This window comes from Pollachius pollachius, assembly GCF_949987615.1.
Source record: "Pollachius pollachius genome assembly, chromosome: 7".
Lineage (NCBI taxonomy): Eukaryota > Metazoa > Chordata > Actinopteri > Gadiformes > Gadidae > Pollachius > Pollachius pollachius.
In genome coordinates, this window is record NC_136940.1 from 25,985,420 (window position 1) to 26,004,507 (window position 19,088).

Consider the following 19,088-nt stretch of genomic DNA (forward strand, 5'->3'; position numbering starts at 1 on the left):
ACAGAGAAAAGCTGATGCTCCACATCAAAGGCATGGTACCGGGGAAACACTTTGGCAGAAGTTGAATATTTCATGTTGGTTTCTGGCGGTGATTACACCCAGACCGGCGAGCTTACCACACTTACTGGTGGGGGGTGGGGAGTTATATCAATCTTCAATCTGGGTTAATATATTAGCTCCAGCGTTACCTGAGAGTAACATTTTTAATATGTGTTATATGTACTGTAATACACCTAACAACTCAAAAAGGTTCATTGAGTCTAACTTGATCAATTAACTTGTATGTTCATGTAAACAGACTAGTCATTCATTTGTTTGTACCTGTCCCACACCTGGGAGGCAGTTCTCCACAGAACGGACGGACAGAAGAGGACCGGCCGTCCTGCCTCTTCCGGCGGGACGGCCGGTTGTCTATAACATCTGCTGACACAACACGCGTCACAGCAACAGCTGACGCTTCTGAAGAAGACTGCAGGAAGTAGTCGAAACATGTCGGGTACAAACAAATGAATACTAGTCTGTTTACATGAACATACCAGTTAATGTAATACACCTAGTGCCTCGCTAAGGGACAGACGTGCCATGTATTACGTACGGTAATACACTATAGTGTCAACCCAGTGGGGAGATAGGTCATGTATTACGTACTGTAATATACTATACTGTCAACATAGTGGACATGTCATGAACCTGAGACAACAAACTACCAAGTTCCAACTATTCATTATATTAATATCAATACGGTTGTTTTGACATTTGATCCAGTATTGGGAGGAGGAGATGTTGGACCAGCATGTGTAACTTGGGACCCCTATTAATATATAACGCTAAGGCTGAATAATGGCCGAAATACAGAAGCAGATAATTTGTTCATTAACCAATTACAACCATGTCTGCTGAACACTAGCCTAAACTGCCGCCCCGACCATAGACAATAATACATCAGGTCGGCACAGCGGGTGAACACAACTTGGGCTGAGCACTTTTTGATCAATTGGCTGTGGCTCAGCCAAGCGAAAGTAAGAAACAAACAAAGTCGTCCATCTCCTTGACTGCTGCTGTCTTTCTCTCTGACTCTTACTCTAAAGCCAGCACACACACACTTGCACACACCTACACACAGCCATGGCCAGAGACGTTTAACTTTCTCTGTGTTCATCTCTCCCTTACTCCTGCCAGCTACTCTTACCTGTGACCTCCTCATCTCTCTCTCTCTCTCTCTCTCTCTCTCTCTCTCTCTCTCTGCACATGTTTCACCTTCTCTCTTTTCGGCAGAAATGTTACCTTTAGTAAAGAGTGCATCTATGACTCTCTCTGTTCAATTATCTATCCTCAGGTCCACTCTTCCTGCCAACCACTAGACACACACACACACACACACACATTTCACATTCACACTTACCCGACACACATACAATCGCAGCCATGTGCACGACACACCAACATTCCTGCCCTACATTTACATTGCTCAAGATTGTTTGTCTGAGTGCACACCAGGGCAACATCAACAGAAGCATATGACTCACACACGCACGGACACACACTAGACACACATGCACCTGCACATCCTCCAAACATGCGTACCAAGCAGTGGCGTCCACCTACCTTGCATCCAAACATCAGCGATATGGTGTTGTTGGTGCATGCTACCTTGCAGTGGCACAACATGTGGCTATTGTTTTGCTAGCGTGCTCCCGCGATGTAGGGGGTGGAGGGCATCCTAGCCGTTACGCGCCAACTTTGCGAACACACACACACAAACGTGCACACACACACACACACACACACACAAGTTACACTGGCCCCTCTTCCTCCCATCCCACGTGGCCGTCGCCCTTCCCCTCCCGCCGTCGTACCTCCTGCTCCCCGCCCTGCCAGCCCCCGCCGGCCCCCCCCCACCCCCACCCCTCCCCGCCGGTACCCCCCTGATGAAGCCTGGCTCCTCAGCTGTGGCAGCCCGGAGCCTGCTTCCCCGCGCGCGCCGCCGCCGCCGCCGCCGCCACCGTCTCCATCGACGTCTTCCTCGCTGCAGGCGGCATCACAACGACCCAGGTCGCTCGGTCGGGCGGGAGCAGAGAGCCATGGTCCGGCGGGCTCCGCACCGCGTGTGTGGACGCAGGGCGCAGAGTGTGTTAGCAGCAGCGATGGGGGTTACTTTCCACTTGTGTGTGTGTGTGTGTGTGTGTGTGTGTGTGTCTGTGTGTGTGTACTCCGGCGCATGTGTGTACGCCGTGCGGTGGGAATCAGGGTTTGTTATGCACGTGCCGAAGTCTTCAGTGTTCCCCTGTCAGTCTGAGAGTGCATGCGCACGCATGTACGCCTGTGTGTGTTGCGAGTGTATGCGTGTGCGTTGGCATGTCAGAGTCCGTTTTCGGATGCTTTCTCCCTCGTCCCTCCTCTGCGGTCCCCTGTCCTCTCTCTCTCTCTCCTCCCCTCTCACTAGTCCTGTCTCCTTCTTGCTCCTGCTCACTCACCCGTTCTCCCTCCCTCTCTCTTGCTCCCTCCCTCCCTCTCCCTCTCGCCCTCTCTCTCTCTCTCCCCCTCTCTCTCTATTTCAGAGGCTCTGTTTCTATCCAAGGCTGCCTCTCCCTCTCTCTCCCTCTCTCTCCCTCTCTCTCTCTCTGCTCACTCACCCGTTCTCCCTCCCTCCCTCCCTCTCTCTCCCTCCCCCTCTCTCTCTATTTCAGAGGCTCTGTTTCTATCCAATACTGCCTCTCTCGCTCTCTCTCTCTCTGCTCACTCACCCGTTCCCTCTCTCTCCATCTCTCTCTCTCTCTCTCTATCAGAGGCTCTCTCTCAGCTGTTCTTGCTCGCGTCCCCTCTATCCCTGTTCGCTCCCCTGCCTCTCTTAGCCCGCCCCTCGGCATCTAGATCAATGGGAGAGAGAGAGAAATGAGGAGAGAGAGAGCGAGGGAGAGTGTCTCATGGAGGAAGGTAAAGGATGTATCGGCTCGTTCTTAATCATTCGCCCCGCTTTCCTTTCTGTCTTCACGTTTCCATATTTCTCTCTCTATACCTTCCTCTTGCTCTCTCTCTCTCTCACTATGTATCCGAAGTGTGTATCATAACCAAACAATCACACACACACACACACACACACACACACACACACACACACACACACACACACACACACACAGATATCAATGCTCTATTGAAGAATGAATTAAATTAATTAAAGTAAACGAACAATAAACAAAGTATATCACAACCAAACACAACACACAAACACACACACACACACACACATGTACACCATTATTTCATTGAGGCGAGAGCAGGAAATCATTATCACATGACAAAGACAAAGAAAAATTGAAGGATATAATTAATTTTGTAACATCAGCATTTTATTAGGCTGGTGTTAATCACTTTGAGAAGCTAGGTCACTCAAAAGGGCCTTGGGAAAAACCGCTGTCTCAATATCTCCTGAAGTCGCCATTTGACTGATTGTTCGTTTGGAAACAGCAACTTTAGCCATGTTCAAATGGAAGCTTTGAACTCTGTTCTCCCTGGAGTGAGTTGATGGGCTGTTCTGGTTGGTTAGTTGGCTGTTTGGTTAGTTAGATGGCTGTTTTAGTCAGTTAGTTGGCTGTTTCAACATCCAGGTGGAAGTCTAGAAACACAAAAGATTCACTAACGTTTTATCACCTCTAGCAGCTTATATCCTTACTCAATTGGTAAGTGCAGTCATGTGACACCGACAACTTTTAACTGTTAACATACGCAGGGTCACCATAAAATAAACCAATATATTCATAGGAAGAGATTTTAAATTTATGTGTAAAAATAAATATTGATATATTTTGAAGTGACAATATAAATCCATAATATAATAATTATGGTATAAAGGGGCTATAAAGGTGGGCACTGCCACCCTATTAGAGCCATACGAGACTTGAGACTTTAGACTTGTGAGCATCTCTGCTTGTTCGTGTAAATGATTTCTTCCCGAGTAAAGACAGATTGGTTTTCACCGATACAGGGGCTGAAGACAACTCCCATGATCCTCTATTACTTCATGACTTCATCAAACTACGTCTTTTGTTATTGTTTTGATTGAGCGTCCACTAGAGGCAGAAATTAGATATGACACCTTTAAGCAACTCTGGCTTGAGGTGCGCTGCAGTTCAGAGGTTTAACATAGACAGACCCGCAAGGGAACGGGAGAAATGCGTTTGCAGCTGCTGCAAATGTTCAGGTGTATGAATATGTTATAAGCTTGACATCCTGGCCTGACACTCCTGCTTAAATCTAAACCTATGAAAATAATCCAGAAAAAAATAAATTTGGAAGAAAAGAAAAACAAGCTTATACTACTCATTTTGTTGAAACATTTTGAAATCCACTAAAGAAGACAGAAGAGCAGCTTTGTCTGTTGAAGCTCTGAGACCTTCTCTGCGTAACTCAATGTTTTGCAAGGAACAGATGGAGAACCCACTGACAAAACACACACACACACACACACACACACACACCCACACACACACACACACACACACACACACACACACACACATTACCTAAACAGACATGCAGCCACAAACACACAACCACACACACACAAACACTAGCCAACTGCATTCAAGCTCATTTAATCAGGATAGCATTCTTCTTAGGAAGGAAGGAGGCAGAAATAAAGTGATGACAGATAGAGACATGTATTGAGCTTAAGAGAGAGAGAGAGGGCGAGAGCAAGAGAGAGAGAGAGAGAGAGAGAGAGAGAGAGGTTGTTGTAGATGCTAGCTCAGGAGCCTTGCAGGCATGAACTACTGGCATTAGCACAGACCGTATACAAGAGAGAGAAGAGAGACAGTGTGTGGAAGTGAAGAATAGTGATTCTGTGTGAGGTCGCGTGCCTCTGCATGGATTTGTATGCTCGATTGCTTTGTGGTGAACTCGTATACACTCTGCCAGCCAATCCGGGCGCATGATCCTATGTATAGAAGAACCAATCAGACATGTCCTATATATCAAGCTTCTCAACAGGCAAAGTGATCTGCTGTACCAGCTGTGTGCATTATCCAGATATTATCAGTGTCTTGCTTGAGCCTCGTCTAAAAACACAGATCTTACAATTCTTTCCCCCTTTCCTTATAGGGCTACGATTAGCTATAATATATGAAAAACAATTCTGATAAAGCAACAGTATTAAAAAAAAATATATATATATATATATTTTGGTGTCTAGGATGATTTAAATATAAGCACACGCTTGTGATTAAAATAATTATGTTCCAGCATAGATACATAACACGTTTACGGCAGGCTTGAAACTAAAAACAATGGAAAGAAGCGCTAGCAAGCAGCTCCGCCTTGTGGTCGGACGGTAACAACACAACCCAATCACAAATGACCAAACCACTGATTTAAATTGACTATAGTCTATACTCTGTATAAAATACTGGAGCAGATGTGATCAACCTCCCAATACTGTTTCATTTCACATGCCAGTTGAACTCTGACCTGATAAGGCTCTCAACTGGAACTAAGCACAACACAAATAATTGGAATAATCCAACTGTATGTGTGTGTGTGTGTGTGTGTGTGTGTGTGTGTGTGTGTGTGTGTGTGTGTGTGTGTGTGTGTGTGTGTGTGTGTGAGTGTGTGTGTATGGTGTGTGTGTGTGTGTGTGTGTGTGCGTGCGTGCGTGCGTGTGTGTTTGTTTGAATCTCTGTGTGTCTTTTGTGTTCTGTGTGTAAATCCAAAGAGATTAGTCATCTGACTAATGGGATTAGCTGCTGTTCCAGCAGTAGAAAGTCATGGAACTATTCAGAGATAAGACAGCCAGCTGACCCTAGGTCAATACACATGGATAGCATTTGAAACTAGCATGCTTGCAAACAAGACAGCAATTAGACAATGGCTCTCAGGGTAGGTTCTGGAGGGAGGCTGGGGTATGGATCGCTTGGAGTGCCCGGGAGTTCATGTCTGGTGTTTGTTAGATTCATTCATCCTCAATGTGCTTTTGTCAGGATAAAGGCTTTCTTTGAAATAACTGACAAATTTGCTCTGTACTGGTCACAGGCCTGATCGATCCATCATTATATAACGTTTGATTCCTAACAGTATGATGTGCCAATAATCAAAATTTATTGGTATACAATCGTTGGGTTCAAAATATTTGAATTGATTTATCTAATCAATTCAAATATTGATTGTCCATCCATACTTACCTATTGTCAGGTAAGTATGGATTTACAGTTATTATCTATTATGATACTTGATGCATAACCTCACCATAATAATGGATTATCCTACTATTTGCAGAATACATATTAAAAATGAATTATAAACCACCCTTCAGCACCTTGGAGAGCAACACTTTCACACAGACTCACACAACCACACGTACACACACACACACACACACACACACACAACCAAACACAACCACACACACACACAGACACACACCACACACACACACACACACGTACACACACACACACGTACACACAGACACACACACACACACACAACCACACACACGCACACACACACATACGCACACAACCGAACACAACCGCACACACAGACACACACCACACACACACACAACTGAACACAACCACACACACACACACACACCACACACACACACACACACACCTACACACACACACACACACACACACACGCACACACACACACACACACACCTACACACACACAGACGTTCTGAAATAACCTCCACAAACATGATAACACAAGATAACAACATAGCAAACAATACATGTGGAAAGACAAACCGCCACAAACAAGGACGCCATCAGGCTGCATCTCCTAAGACATACGGCTGTACTTTACATTGTGTTTGCCGGCGGTGGCTCTGTGATGTTCCATCCTCCGCCTGGGACCGAACTGTTGACGGCAGCCGGCAACCTGAACCCGAGTTCAGCCGAGCTAACTTAGTCCTCCACGTGTTCACACAGCATTTAAAAAAGAAAGGAAACCGGACCGGAGGTCTGTATGGCAGCAAGCTTCGCTCGACGGTGATACTCTACTCCTGAGCCGGAGTCTCCCTGGCTTTGCGCTGAGCTAGCCGCTGCTACACATGTAACCCTTACTTTAACTACGGCAAAAATAGTTCCACAGGATCATCCCCTGGACATCCTCAAACGCTGTCCTGTTCGCCCAACCTGCCCGGCCTCCCCTCCGCTACCTCCCTCTGCCCAAGATCAGATTAATTTGTCCAGCCGTGACCCCGTGCTCATAGGCCCATCACATGGCTGTCAGAGAGGATGGACGGATGGACAAATGGATTTACACAGGAGATGTTTTTTTCAGTTGCAACTCTCTCTATCTCTCTAACTCTCACTCTCACTCTCTCTCTCTCTCTCACTCTCTCTCTCTCTCTCTCTCTCTCTCTCTCTCTCTCACTCTCTCTCTCTTTCTCTCTCTCTCTCTCACTCTCTTTCTCTCTCTCTCTCTCTCTCTCCCTCTCTCTCTCTGTCTCTGTCTCTCTCTCTCTCTGTCGCTCTCTCTCTTGATCTCTCTCTATATGTATACAGTATATATATATATATACTGTATACATACATATATATATATATACTATGCATATATATATATCCCTCTATCTCAAGCCCTATTCCTAAAATAGCTCCACCTTTTTAAAGTCCTATTAGCGGCCTAAAGTAAGCCTCTTAGTGGGACTCTTGCTCTTCTCCTGTAGGATGTGAGATCAAAGCTGTGGCATCACACACACACACACACACACACACACACACACACACACACACACACACACACACACACACACACACACTGGACTGGGACTGACAAACGCAAAATAGTCTAGTCAATTGACATAACCAATCGGTGACATGGAGATACTCTTGTCATATTTAGCAAATATAAAACAGATCCGCAAACTAGATACAAATAGATGAAAGGCATTTGTTGATTGTCATTGATCAACTACAAGTGGGAAGCCTATAAAACTGAGAAGCAGCAAAGAAGGTCATAAATGTGGGGATGCTGATGGTCTTCACAGAGAGGGGCTCAACGCAGAAGACCCTGACACTGACCTGACGGCCTTTCAGTGTGGCTATCAGCCAGCACTGGTGCAGAAGCTTCCCTCCAAGAGTCACTGTGAAGAGCTGATATCGGCCTACTATCTTGTCCCTTTGTATCACTCTCTTTTTACATACACCCCAAATCAAATGCAAATAATGCAGTTAATGAAACTCACAAAAGCATCACTAAAACTACAGTTTAATTACTCGCCCCCAGCCTTATACTCTGTGACTATAAATCGCTGAAATTTCAAATCTTAAAGTCGCTTCCAATCAGTACGTCACCTGTGTCCGAGTTTTCGTCTATGAAACAAACCGTGAATCCTCTCAACAGTTCCACCGTTACCAGGCACTAGGCAGACGTGTACAAACATTCTCCTCACTCAGTCAGTCAGCCATTCAGTCAGTCAGTCGTTCAGCCGTTCTGTCCTTCAGTTCAGTGCAGTCCTTGGAGGTGAATGTCCCACCAACCTAGTTTCCTGGTCTCTGTGGTGATGGACAGATGTTCTCACAGACCAGCAGCTGAGAGGCGTCCCAGCCCCGCCTCTAGAGGAGCTGGGAGCCAGCAGCACACAGCTCTGCCAGCACACCCTGCCACATCTACCCTCTCTGGTCCTTAACACACAGCATACACACAGCGGCAGCCTCCGCTCTCTGCCTTACATACCCAACAAATATTCACTTAATAAGACGCATTGTTTGGTCACAAAAAGCACATGGCTGAGCAATCAAACCAATGACTTCTGAACTAGTCCAAAACCACCAGAAGTAATCATGATGGGGCCACAGTGGCTCTAGAGAGAGGAGCATTAAGGCTCAGTCCTTACGGAAGAGACCCGGGTTTGATTCCTGCCCGTGGTCCTTTGCTGCATGTTCTCCCCTCTCTCTCTCTCTCTCTCTCTCTCTCTCTCTCTCACCTTCTTGGCTAACTGAACAAAGCATGGATATGCAAAAGTATATCTTCAAAAAAAGAAGAAAAAACTCATCACTTTCTAGCCTTAGGAAAGCTGTGGTTCTGGCGAGGGCTGTGAGTCCTCCGGGCTGGGCTCACCTTGGTGGTGAGGATGCAGATGCAGTCCATCCTGGGCAGAACTCCAACCAGGAAGCCTCTCCCTCGCCAACAGCCCCAACTTTCCGGCTCTGCTGCTCGACCACGCAGCGATCGCCTGTACCCTTCACTCATCTGCCCTCTTCTCCCTTCTCCTCCTCTTCCATCAACCTCCTCTGTCTCTCTCTCCCTCTCTCAGTGCTATCTCGCCCCCTGTATCGTAGACAAACTAAGAAGGTCATCAGTAAAGAACTGCGAAGGTTCGCCAAATTTTGGCTTATTAGTTGCCATGGCCGGCAAGACACAAAAAACACCTCCCCCCCACACACACACCCACAAGTCCTCCCTTCTCTCTCTCTTTCTCTCTCCCTCTCCCTCTCCCTCTCCCTCACTCTCTCTCTCTCTCTCTCTCTCTCTCTCTCCCTCTCTCCCTCTCTCCCTCTCTCTCTCTCTCTCTCTCTCTCCTCTCTCTCTCTCTCTCTCTCTCTCTCTCTCTCTCTCTCTCTCTGTCTGGGACAGTGATAGTGATATGCTCCACTTTCCCCCAGCGTTGAGCTGGAGGAGGCCTATATGCACCCTGCAGGCTTGGGGCTGCTCCCAGATTCAGGGCTTGGGGCTGCTCCAGATTTATTTTTTATTGAGTGATGATAAACAATAAAACAGGCCCAGGTTTAGGGCTAGGAGTCATATTGTATATCAAGGTCAACACTTATTTAACGTATTTAACAATTATAGAAGTATTATACCTCACCCTTCGGTCTCGGGGGCTATTCCCCACTATTCACATCGCCTTCAGCGAATAATTGTTTTAGTATAAACAACACGTGATCACTTTTTGCCCCGGATTTATTTGTTTTTATTAGCGGCTTATTTGTTTTTATTAGCGTGACGAGACGAGATCGCTATCAGGGGATATTGCCAAATATCCCGAGATAGTGAACCAATCAAATTGTATCATTTTAGGAGGTTCACGTATATACTAAAGTCTGATATCATGCTACCAGCTTGCATTCACATACAAACACACTCTCCCACACACACACACACGCACACACACACACACACAAATAGTTTTCCTCTCTTTCATAACTGTTTCTGTTGACTGTGTAAATAAATGAGCTCTTTGCGGTACTTCTGTACTTCCATGCTCATTGTGATGGTTTTACTGAACAAAAGTCACATTATGATCGTGTCATTGTGGTTATTTATAGTGAAGGTATATGTGTTCAACTTTGCAATCCCCACTGTATATCAATATATGGATATTGTCATAGTAACAATGCTAATTCAATCACAACCACACAAAAAAGTCAATAACAGTTACAGACCCGCCGTAGAATACAGTGCTGTGTGTCAACAAAATGCTCTCGAGCCCAAGTCAATTTTCCCACGAGGAACAATGCCATGCTTTACGGTCATGTCTCTGTTTACACACGAGTCCTTTAAAGAACACCGACGCAAAGAATAATCATTGGATCAGCTGAATCAACTTCTGCACCCCCTCCACCCGAACTCCAACTCAACTCAAAGACACAACTTTTCTGCTTAAAAAGTGACCGCAGAGCAAACTCAAACCCCGTGGCTGTCTCAGTCAGCACACAGTGTTAACATCAACAACGGAGCGGCAATACCTTGGGCGTGCGTGGGCTGGCCGCCGGCCGGCTCACTGGGAAGGTGGGGCTGTGAGTCCCTGGAGCCCGGCTGGTTGGACTGGGGGGGAAGAGATGAGCGACTTACAATAGGTACATTCGTCAGAAGAAGGAGAAACAACGACACACCGCTGTCGGCGCAGTAAGGATGTTCATAGAACCAAGCGCCGAGCTCTAACCATCACTAGGTTAACCCGTTGCCCGTGTACTACAAAGATAGCTAGGGTAAGCAGGCCTGGATTAACGGCCATTGGGCCCTGGGGCTGAGAGTGTTGGGGGCCCCCTGAGAGGGGATCCTACAACAAAGGGGGGGGGGGTCTTGGGCCGACGCCAATCGGCGCCTATCATGAGCCAGTATTAAAAAAACAAAAAAAAACGTTTTTTGTTTTTGTTTTTTCTGCAGCTCATGATAGCCCCCCGATCGGCGTCGGCCCTGGGGCTTCAGCCCAGGTAAGCCCGTGCATTAAGGCGGCCTTGAGGATAAGATGCTACACAACTCAGTACGACACACAACAAGTGCGTTCATTGATCACAGGAGAGTCTCAGCGCCAGGAAGCACCGTATCCACACCAGGACGGCCGTGACTGAGCCTCACAGCAGAGCGCTTTGAAGGGATAATGCGCGACAAATACTTCTAGGTCCTTCTAGTCTGGTACAGTGAGGCAATGTGCGACCATCACTAAGCGGTCGCTAATGTCTTCTGGTTGGATTTGTCGCAGAGCTTCTCTTTCGTTCGACACAAATATATTATAGACTTCAAAATAGATTTGATGCGGCGGCTGAAGTGGGACGTGGCAGTTGAATAAAAGACGATTTCAGTTAAAACAGTGTTCTGTGTTGTGTCACAGTGTCAGCATCGTGTGTGGCCCCCTACCTCGGGAGGGGGGCCGCGGTGGAGAGGGGCCCCTGGCTCAGAGCGGAGCCCTGGCGGCTGACGGCGGCCCGTCCCGGGCGGGGGCTGTTGGGACCCGACCTGACCGGCTCCGGGACGGCCCCCCCGGGGAGGGGCCCTCCGGGGGGGGAGGGGCCGGGGAGAGGGAGGGTGCTGGGCCTCGGCTGGGACGACATCACCGGGGCGGGGGCCCGCTGGCCGGCGGCGGCGTCGGTGGGAGCCCTGGCCCCCCGGCTGCCCTGAGGGGTCGCCACGGTGACGGCTTCCAGGGAGGTGGGCGAGGCGAGGCCTTGGATGGTGGCGGAGACCAGGGCGGAGACGGCGCCCGGGCAGAGAGGGGCGGAGCCGGGGGGGGGGGGACCCCCTCCTCCTCTAGACCGGCCGGTCGCCGGGGAGGGCGGAGTCTCCGGTCCGCCGGAGGAGCTGTTCAGGAACGGATGGATTCCATTGGCCGAGACCTTTAGGGTCCCGTCCGCCTGGGCTGATTGGTGTGCTCTGGGCTGGACGGGAGGGGGCGGGGCGCGGTTCTTGACCTTGGGGGACGGTGAGCGGGGGGCCTTCTCTCCGGGGCCCCCAGACGGGACCGGAGGGGCCGGCGCCTTCACGGATTTGCGCTTAGGGCCCGAAGACCCGGACGATGCCGGTACTCCCAAGGGGGGCGGGACACCGAGGGGGACGGAGGGTAGGTCTGCCTGGTTGGAGAGCTCCGTTGGGGGGCCACAGCCCGGCCCCGCCTCCCCCAGAGCAGGGGGTGGGTCCCCAGGGAGCTGACTGTCTGACTGGAGGGTCAGCTCATAATACTCCTGGATGTCTGAGGAAACAGTCATAGAACGTCTCAGCTGTACGACCATCTCAGAGATTACTGTGAACCGAATCCGATTGATTTCATTTCCCACTTTCTCAGAAACATATCTCGTCTTCTGTCTCCCCCTTGAGGCCATATGATGTCAGTGCGGCCTTGGAACTACAGAGCCATTCACTCACATATTAAACTGTTGCTGGCAGTAGAGGAATGCTACAAGGATAGAAGGGTACTACATGGGTCTAAAACACCAAATCCAAATGTTCAGGAAACATAAAGAAAGGCATGTTTATACAAGATGTGTGTGCGTGCGTGCGTGCGTGCGTGCGTGTGTGTGTGTGTGTGTGTAGACCTTTGTCCTCCTGCCCACAAACATACAACCACAAAAGGGTTAGCGATGCGCTACCTTTAGGTATAGGTGTGTCAGACTGGTTGGACCAGGAAGTGGGAACTTGTTTACCCACGTTGTAACACATAATAACATCCTTAATCTAACACTGGGAACATTTTTAAGATGTAAATAATACTCTATTGTTAACTCTGTCAATACAAAATGTTTGACTTTAAGGTGTTGTTAGGGTGAGGAAGCTAATCAGGATTAAATCATAAAATAAATGTAATAGTTTAGAGAGAATAAGAGTATTTAGAGAGATTGAGATGTCAAGTAACGTCATATAAACATACAGTTGAAAAAAGCCTTTGCAATAATGTATACCACAATTCAGACACAAATGATATGTGTCTGAATTGGTTTGCTCAATTTGCCTTATCAAAACGCCATTGTCAGGGGGAAAGCATAGAGGCAATTTGGCACATGAGACTAGTTATAAACAATGAACACATTCAGTAAGTAGGTCCTTTAATAGGTAGGTTCGTAGGTCAACGTAGTTAGTCTTTCAGATAAAATACCATGGTACTATAAAAAAGGACTTTTCCAAGCGCTCTATCACTATCAATCACTGAATCAGAATTAGAGAGAGTTTTGCCAAGTAGCTTTGTAACTCTTGGCTGACACATCGGAGAGTAATTAGTCAAAGAAACGTCAGACAAGCTCAAATCGTCTCGGGACGTTTCCTTAACAGTGATTCAGCTTGTTAAATGGTAAATGGACTGCATTTATAAAGCTCTTTTCTAACCAGTGGCCACTCAAAGTGCTACACAATACTGCCTAACATTCACCCATTCGTTCCCCCATTCACACACCGACGGCGGAGTCAGCCATGTAAGGGATACCTCGACACTCAGCTGGGAGGAGCCGGGGGATCGAACTAGCAACCTTCCGGTTAGCAGCCAACCCCTCGAGCCGCATGCCGAGTTCCTCCAGTCAGCAGACGGGGTCAGCCCGAGGAGGACACAGCTAAACCCACCTAGTAGCGCGTTGAACAGCTGGCTCTGGAAGACGGTGATGACCCGGTCCAGGGACTGCTTGAGCTGGAGGTCTTGCTCCGCGGGGCCGGTGCTGTCGGGTCCCCCAGGGTCGCTGCTGTCGGGCCCCTGGCTCTGTGTTCTCTGGCCCAGGCTGGAGCGATACCTCTGCAGCAGCTCCAGAGCTCGCTGGGCCTCTGAACAACCAGAGCGCAAAACGGACAGACCACAGCATGACACGTCACCAGCCGCTCCTCAGTATCAGTCTGATGTAGCTCTACTGTATTATATATCTGTTAGAAATAGTTCATAACCACACAAATAGATATGAATGTAACTGTCCTCAGCATAGTATTCTTAGTTGCACCTTCTAGTGACCTTCGAGTGAAATAATTTCACCTAAATCATTTTGAAAGTAAGCTCTCTCTCTCTATGGCCAATGAAATCCCAAACACCAAAATGATACATTTTCAAAATGCCGCTACTTATCTAGTTTACTTATAACTGACTTAACTTGCCTCGTACCGGTGGTACGACGCACAGTTTAAGATGTCAGCATTCAGAGACAAAGTTTTAAAAAGAGCAGGGAACCACATTGAGCCAAACAGAGCGCTAAAGTCTCATTGTACAGGCCCACACAACTGTCGACCAGGTGCCGTACAGCGAGATAGGACCCAGGCAATCTGGTGACATCATGACTGACCCCACGCGCTGGGGCAGGGGTCACCAACACAGCGCCCGCGGGCATGAGGGCGCCAGCAAGGAACGAATGAGACGCCCGCAGGCCCGCTCTAAAAGAGATAGCACAACTCCTTGTTGAACAACTCTTTCCCACCTTTTTTAATTCATTGTTGAAAATGAATGTGAGAAATCGTTAACATGGTCAGCGTCTTCACATAGTATCATTAATCATTAATAATAATACAGAGCTAAAGGCAAACTGAGCAAATTTGTTATTTCAGAAGAGCTTATCAAACTGGGCGCCCTTCGTATGAAGCAGCTCTCAGGTTCAATAAGGCTGGTGACCCCTGTGCTAGAGAATGGGTGAAGGCAGACATAGTTGAAACATTGTTTTTGACCCTTGACACCATTTTTTCATTATGTTTGACAATGACGTTACAGCCTAGTTAGTAGCCTACATAGGATAGGGAATAATACATAAATGCATATACAATTTTAATCTTTTTAAATTAATTAATTATAGCCTATCCTATGTTATAGTGTAGGCTGTAACGATAGTTGTCAACCCATAAACATATAAAAAATGGTGTCAGTTGTGTTTGTTTAACTTCAGTAACACGGTAGGGTGGTTGGTGGCTAAAGACTCTGTGTCTTCATTCTGCTGCATCGCCTCAATATATATATATATAGAGTATCATAAACAAGGAGATGAGATAAGGCGATGGGAAGGGTAGGATGCACCGCTGACATGGAGTGTCATGTTAACGTCTACATGCTGGCTGAATGCAACGTCAACACGGCCAATGCGGTGTTTCCACAGAGCGGCCACAGGTAAGGCAAGTCGACCAACTCCGGCACATTTTCGCTGCAACAAGCATTGCAGTTTAGTTGAACTTGTTCTCAGCGATGTCGCAGTGGCTGTTTTTTTTTTTTTTTTTGCGGGTGGGATGGGAAACAGATGACGGACATGCACACATAGGGAGCTCCTGGACAGACACAGCTCCCGGACAGACGGCGTCCCTACCTCTCTGTCGCACGGGCATGTCGCTGTGCGCTCCCGCTCTGTCGGCTGCAACGTGTTGGTGTCGCTCCTCTGTTCTGATGGTGACGAGCTGCCGAGCCTCGTCCGGGACGGACTGCTTCTGACGGGCTGCTTCTGACGGCCTGCTTCTGCTACCGGAATGAATACAACCAAAACCACCGATCTCTACGAATCGGTCGATCAAGGACAACTTCAACGCAGCTGTAGGAAGTACAAGTCAACCCGCTGCATGGACTTTACCCAGCGCTGACTCGACCCGTCTCTCTCTCTCTCTCTCTCTCTCTCTCTCTCTATCTCTCTCTCTCTCTCTCTCTCTCTCTCTCACACACACACACACACACACACACACACACACACACACTCTCTCTCCCTCTCTCACCCCCCCTCCCTCTCTCTCTCGATCCGTCTCTTTCTGTTTCTCTCGATCCGCCTTTCTCGCTTTCTCTTTTTGAACCCGTCTCTCTCTCTCTCTCTCTCTCTCTCTCTCTCTCTCTCTCTCTCTCTCTCGATCCGTCAGTAAGCTATGTCTGTCTCTCGATCAACTCTTTCTCTCTTTCCCACTTTCTCTCTCACTGGTTCTGTTCGGCTCGACGAGTTGGGGAGATTATTTGGTAAAACCAGCTTCTTCAAACTGTTTCAGAGACACTGCTGCACGAAAAACTGCTGTCAGACCGGTTCACTGACAGTCCCGTGGGAGTTACACACACACACACACACGAACACACGCACGCACGCACACAGACGCACACGCACAAACATTTGAAACTTCGTTAGTATTTGACAACAAGCGACAGACTCTCTCTCTCACACACACACACACACACACACACACACACACACACTCCAGACACACACACACACTCCAGACACACGCACAAACACATACACAGACACAGACACACACACACACACACACCTGGAAATAGCGTCTCTCGCCGTTTCGAGAGCCTCTTACAAAGCGGATTGCATGTGGTGGGTGCATTTTCATGTAAAACAGCATATTGTGACCAGTGGATGAAAGCCGTGTCTGTTCCAGCCTCGCTCTGCCTCTACGGTCTGCCGTGCTGCTCTAATCCATTCAGCTACACGGTAGCTCCTTCAAGGCTACGGTACATGGGCTGAAAACTGAGGTTTCCAGCTGTGAGCACCCCATCCCACCTCCCCCCCTCCCCCATAAAGGGCAGATGTTAGATGTCACCTATGGAGAAATGACCGGCTGCGGTGGTAGACATACCAGTCAGGTGGGGGGTTTGTGTGTGTTGAAAGGGTTGTGTTGAAGGTATGTCAGGTGTTGTCATGCTAAACAGTAGTAGATTGTGTTCTTTCTCTCGATACGGAACTCCTCAGCTCATGTTCCGGATGAACCAGTGAGTGTGTCCACAACCAAATAACAGGTTTAGTGACAGAAAAGCAAACATTTAGGTGCTTTGTGAAGATTATTCATAGATTTCCGTTTGAGGCTGAAGAGTAATGAGCCTGTTCTGCCAACCATGTCTCGCTCTCTCCCTCTTTCTACAACCCGCACACAGGCAGGTCACGTATTTAATAGGATATACACTTTGTTTACTGACACCTTATAGACGCTAGTTTGATTGAAAAAAAGAAAGAAAATTAAATAGTAGTAAAAATAAATTGTGTGTATTTGTGTGTGTTTGTGTGCATGTGAGGCATATCATGTGTATGTGTTTGTTTGTATGTGTGACATACAATGTGTGTGTGTTTGTATGTGAGGCATATCATGTGTGTTTGTTTGTATGTGTAGCATACAATGTGTGTGTGTTTGTTAGTATGTGGGACATACAATGTGTGTATATTCTTTAGTCCATGGGCTGGAAAAGTATGCATCATCTTTCTTTCATTTACTGACTTTACAGATCAGCTTGTTGCTATCTACACCCACACACGCACACACACACAAACACATACACATCACGAGTGGAATGCAGGTCATAGACATGACATCGTTATTGATCGCACCACAAGAGTGTATTGATGAATCCAGTGGCTGAATGAAAAGTGACCCACTCATTGTCTGTATCGCAAACACTTTCTCTCACACACACACACACACACACACATAATTAGGGAGGGGGTTAATCTATGTATGCTTGTGAGAGTGGGTTGGTTCACACAGTGCTATTTGTGTTGGAGTGTGCGTGTATGTGTGTAAAGTTCAACAAAAATGCTCTGAAAACAAAAGATCTGCACACTGCCTTCATCTACAAGTCTAGTCATGCGCATATCTTTGTGTTTGTATGTGTGTGTGTGTGTGTGTGTGTGAGAGAAAGAGAGCAAGTGAGAGAGTAAAGCGAGAGAGAATGTAGAGGTCTTGGTGCATTACCATCAATTCAGAATTGTTCTTCTGTACCATCAGTGCGCCTTTGTCTGTTTGTGACGTCTAGTCCGTCAGTCCAGCCACTCAACACTGGAGACAGCCTTTTGAGGCAGGAATGACATCGAGCTGATTATTAACATTTACCAGACATACACTGTGGGCTGCATGATGTGCCGGGACATGTATTTGCAGATTTGCAGACAATGCCTGGGTTTTCCTTCGATCTCAAGGTTGACATTGGGAACCGCCAAAGACTCTCTGGTCGCTGAGCGGCACTTAGAAGCAAAACAATCAATTGAATGTGTACTCACTGTGGCCCTGGTGGCACAACACGCTGCTCTCTCTAGGGGTCTGATTAATGAGAACAGGTGGCAGGACTCGATAAGAATGATAGTCAACCCAGACAAAGGAGACACCTGCCCAGATGATAAACACAATGTAATCCTGAGGAGGATGAGTTGATGAGAGTGCAGGAGCCGTCACATCTGTCCATCAAGATCAAAAGGAAATGCTTCGAGACTGAAGCAGCAAAAAAAAAAAAAAGATTACAGTTGACAATCTGATCTGAATAGTATTTGATTTTTCTCTCCCTGTAGTTTTGAAGCTGTGGTTGTGTCACCTTCTCCCAGTGACGAACATATGACCGACAATGTTTTCTAACGAGGCTTACCACAAAAGAATGGAAGGATTGGCCCAAATGAAGAGAGGAAGAGAGTGTGGAGGGTCATGGGTAGGGGAGGACTGAAGGGGGTTGATGTAGCGCGACTATACTCCATAACAATGAGGCCTGTGCAGAGATACTGAGGGTTTTTTAATGTTTCATAGCACTTACCTTGTGTCCTCCAAAATGATGGAATGAGTGGGTTAATAGGGATAAACTATGCTGTCATCGCTACAGTTGAAATGCGCAGGCAAGGCGGACAGACAGACAGACAGAAAGACAAACAGATAGAAAAATGCAAAAAAGACTACAACCAAACTAGTCAAGGTTAAATAAATAAATAACAGTGAACAATTAAAATAAAATGAAAAAAAAATATATATAGTGCATCAGAAGGAGTCTGGATTACCAATAGTGACATTTTTATTATTTGTACAATAGACTTTAATACATTATTTAAAACACCTCTTATATACTGAAAAATGGTACATCCCAAAGCCCAAAATGGCTTCAGTATAATCGCTGCACAGCATTTTTTCAATTTTATACATATATTATTTTTGTAAAAACTGTATCTTAAATAGTATGTACA

The 19,088-nt window shown here is 47.1% G+C and overlaps 1 protein-coding gene across 1 annotated transcript in view; it reads right to left on the bottom strand.

Moving 5' to 3' along the window:
• The window catches only part of LOC307078511 (disks large homolog 4-like), an 84,879-nt gene extending 68,753 nt beyond the window's left edge, over positions 1–16,126 (bottom strand). The window contains exons 1-4 of the mRNA XM_079740366.1: positions 15,483–16,126; positions 13,780–13,974; positions 11,593–12,421; positions 10,701–10,779 (exon numbers count right to left, since the gene is read on the bottom strand). Of these exons, the coding sequence (XP_079596492.1) occupies positions 10,701–10,779; positions 11,593–12,421; positions 13,780–13,974; positions 15,483–15,501 (1,122 nt within the window). The 5' untranslated portion in view covers positions 15,502–16,126. The remainder of the gene's footprint in view (positions 1–10,700; positions 10,780–11,592; positions 12,422–13,779; positions 13,975–15,482) is intronic.
• Positions 16,127–19,088: the final 2,962 nt, after the last annotated feature.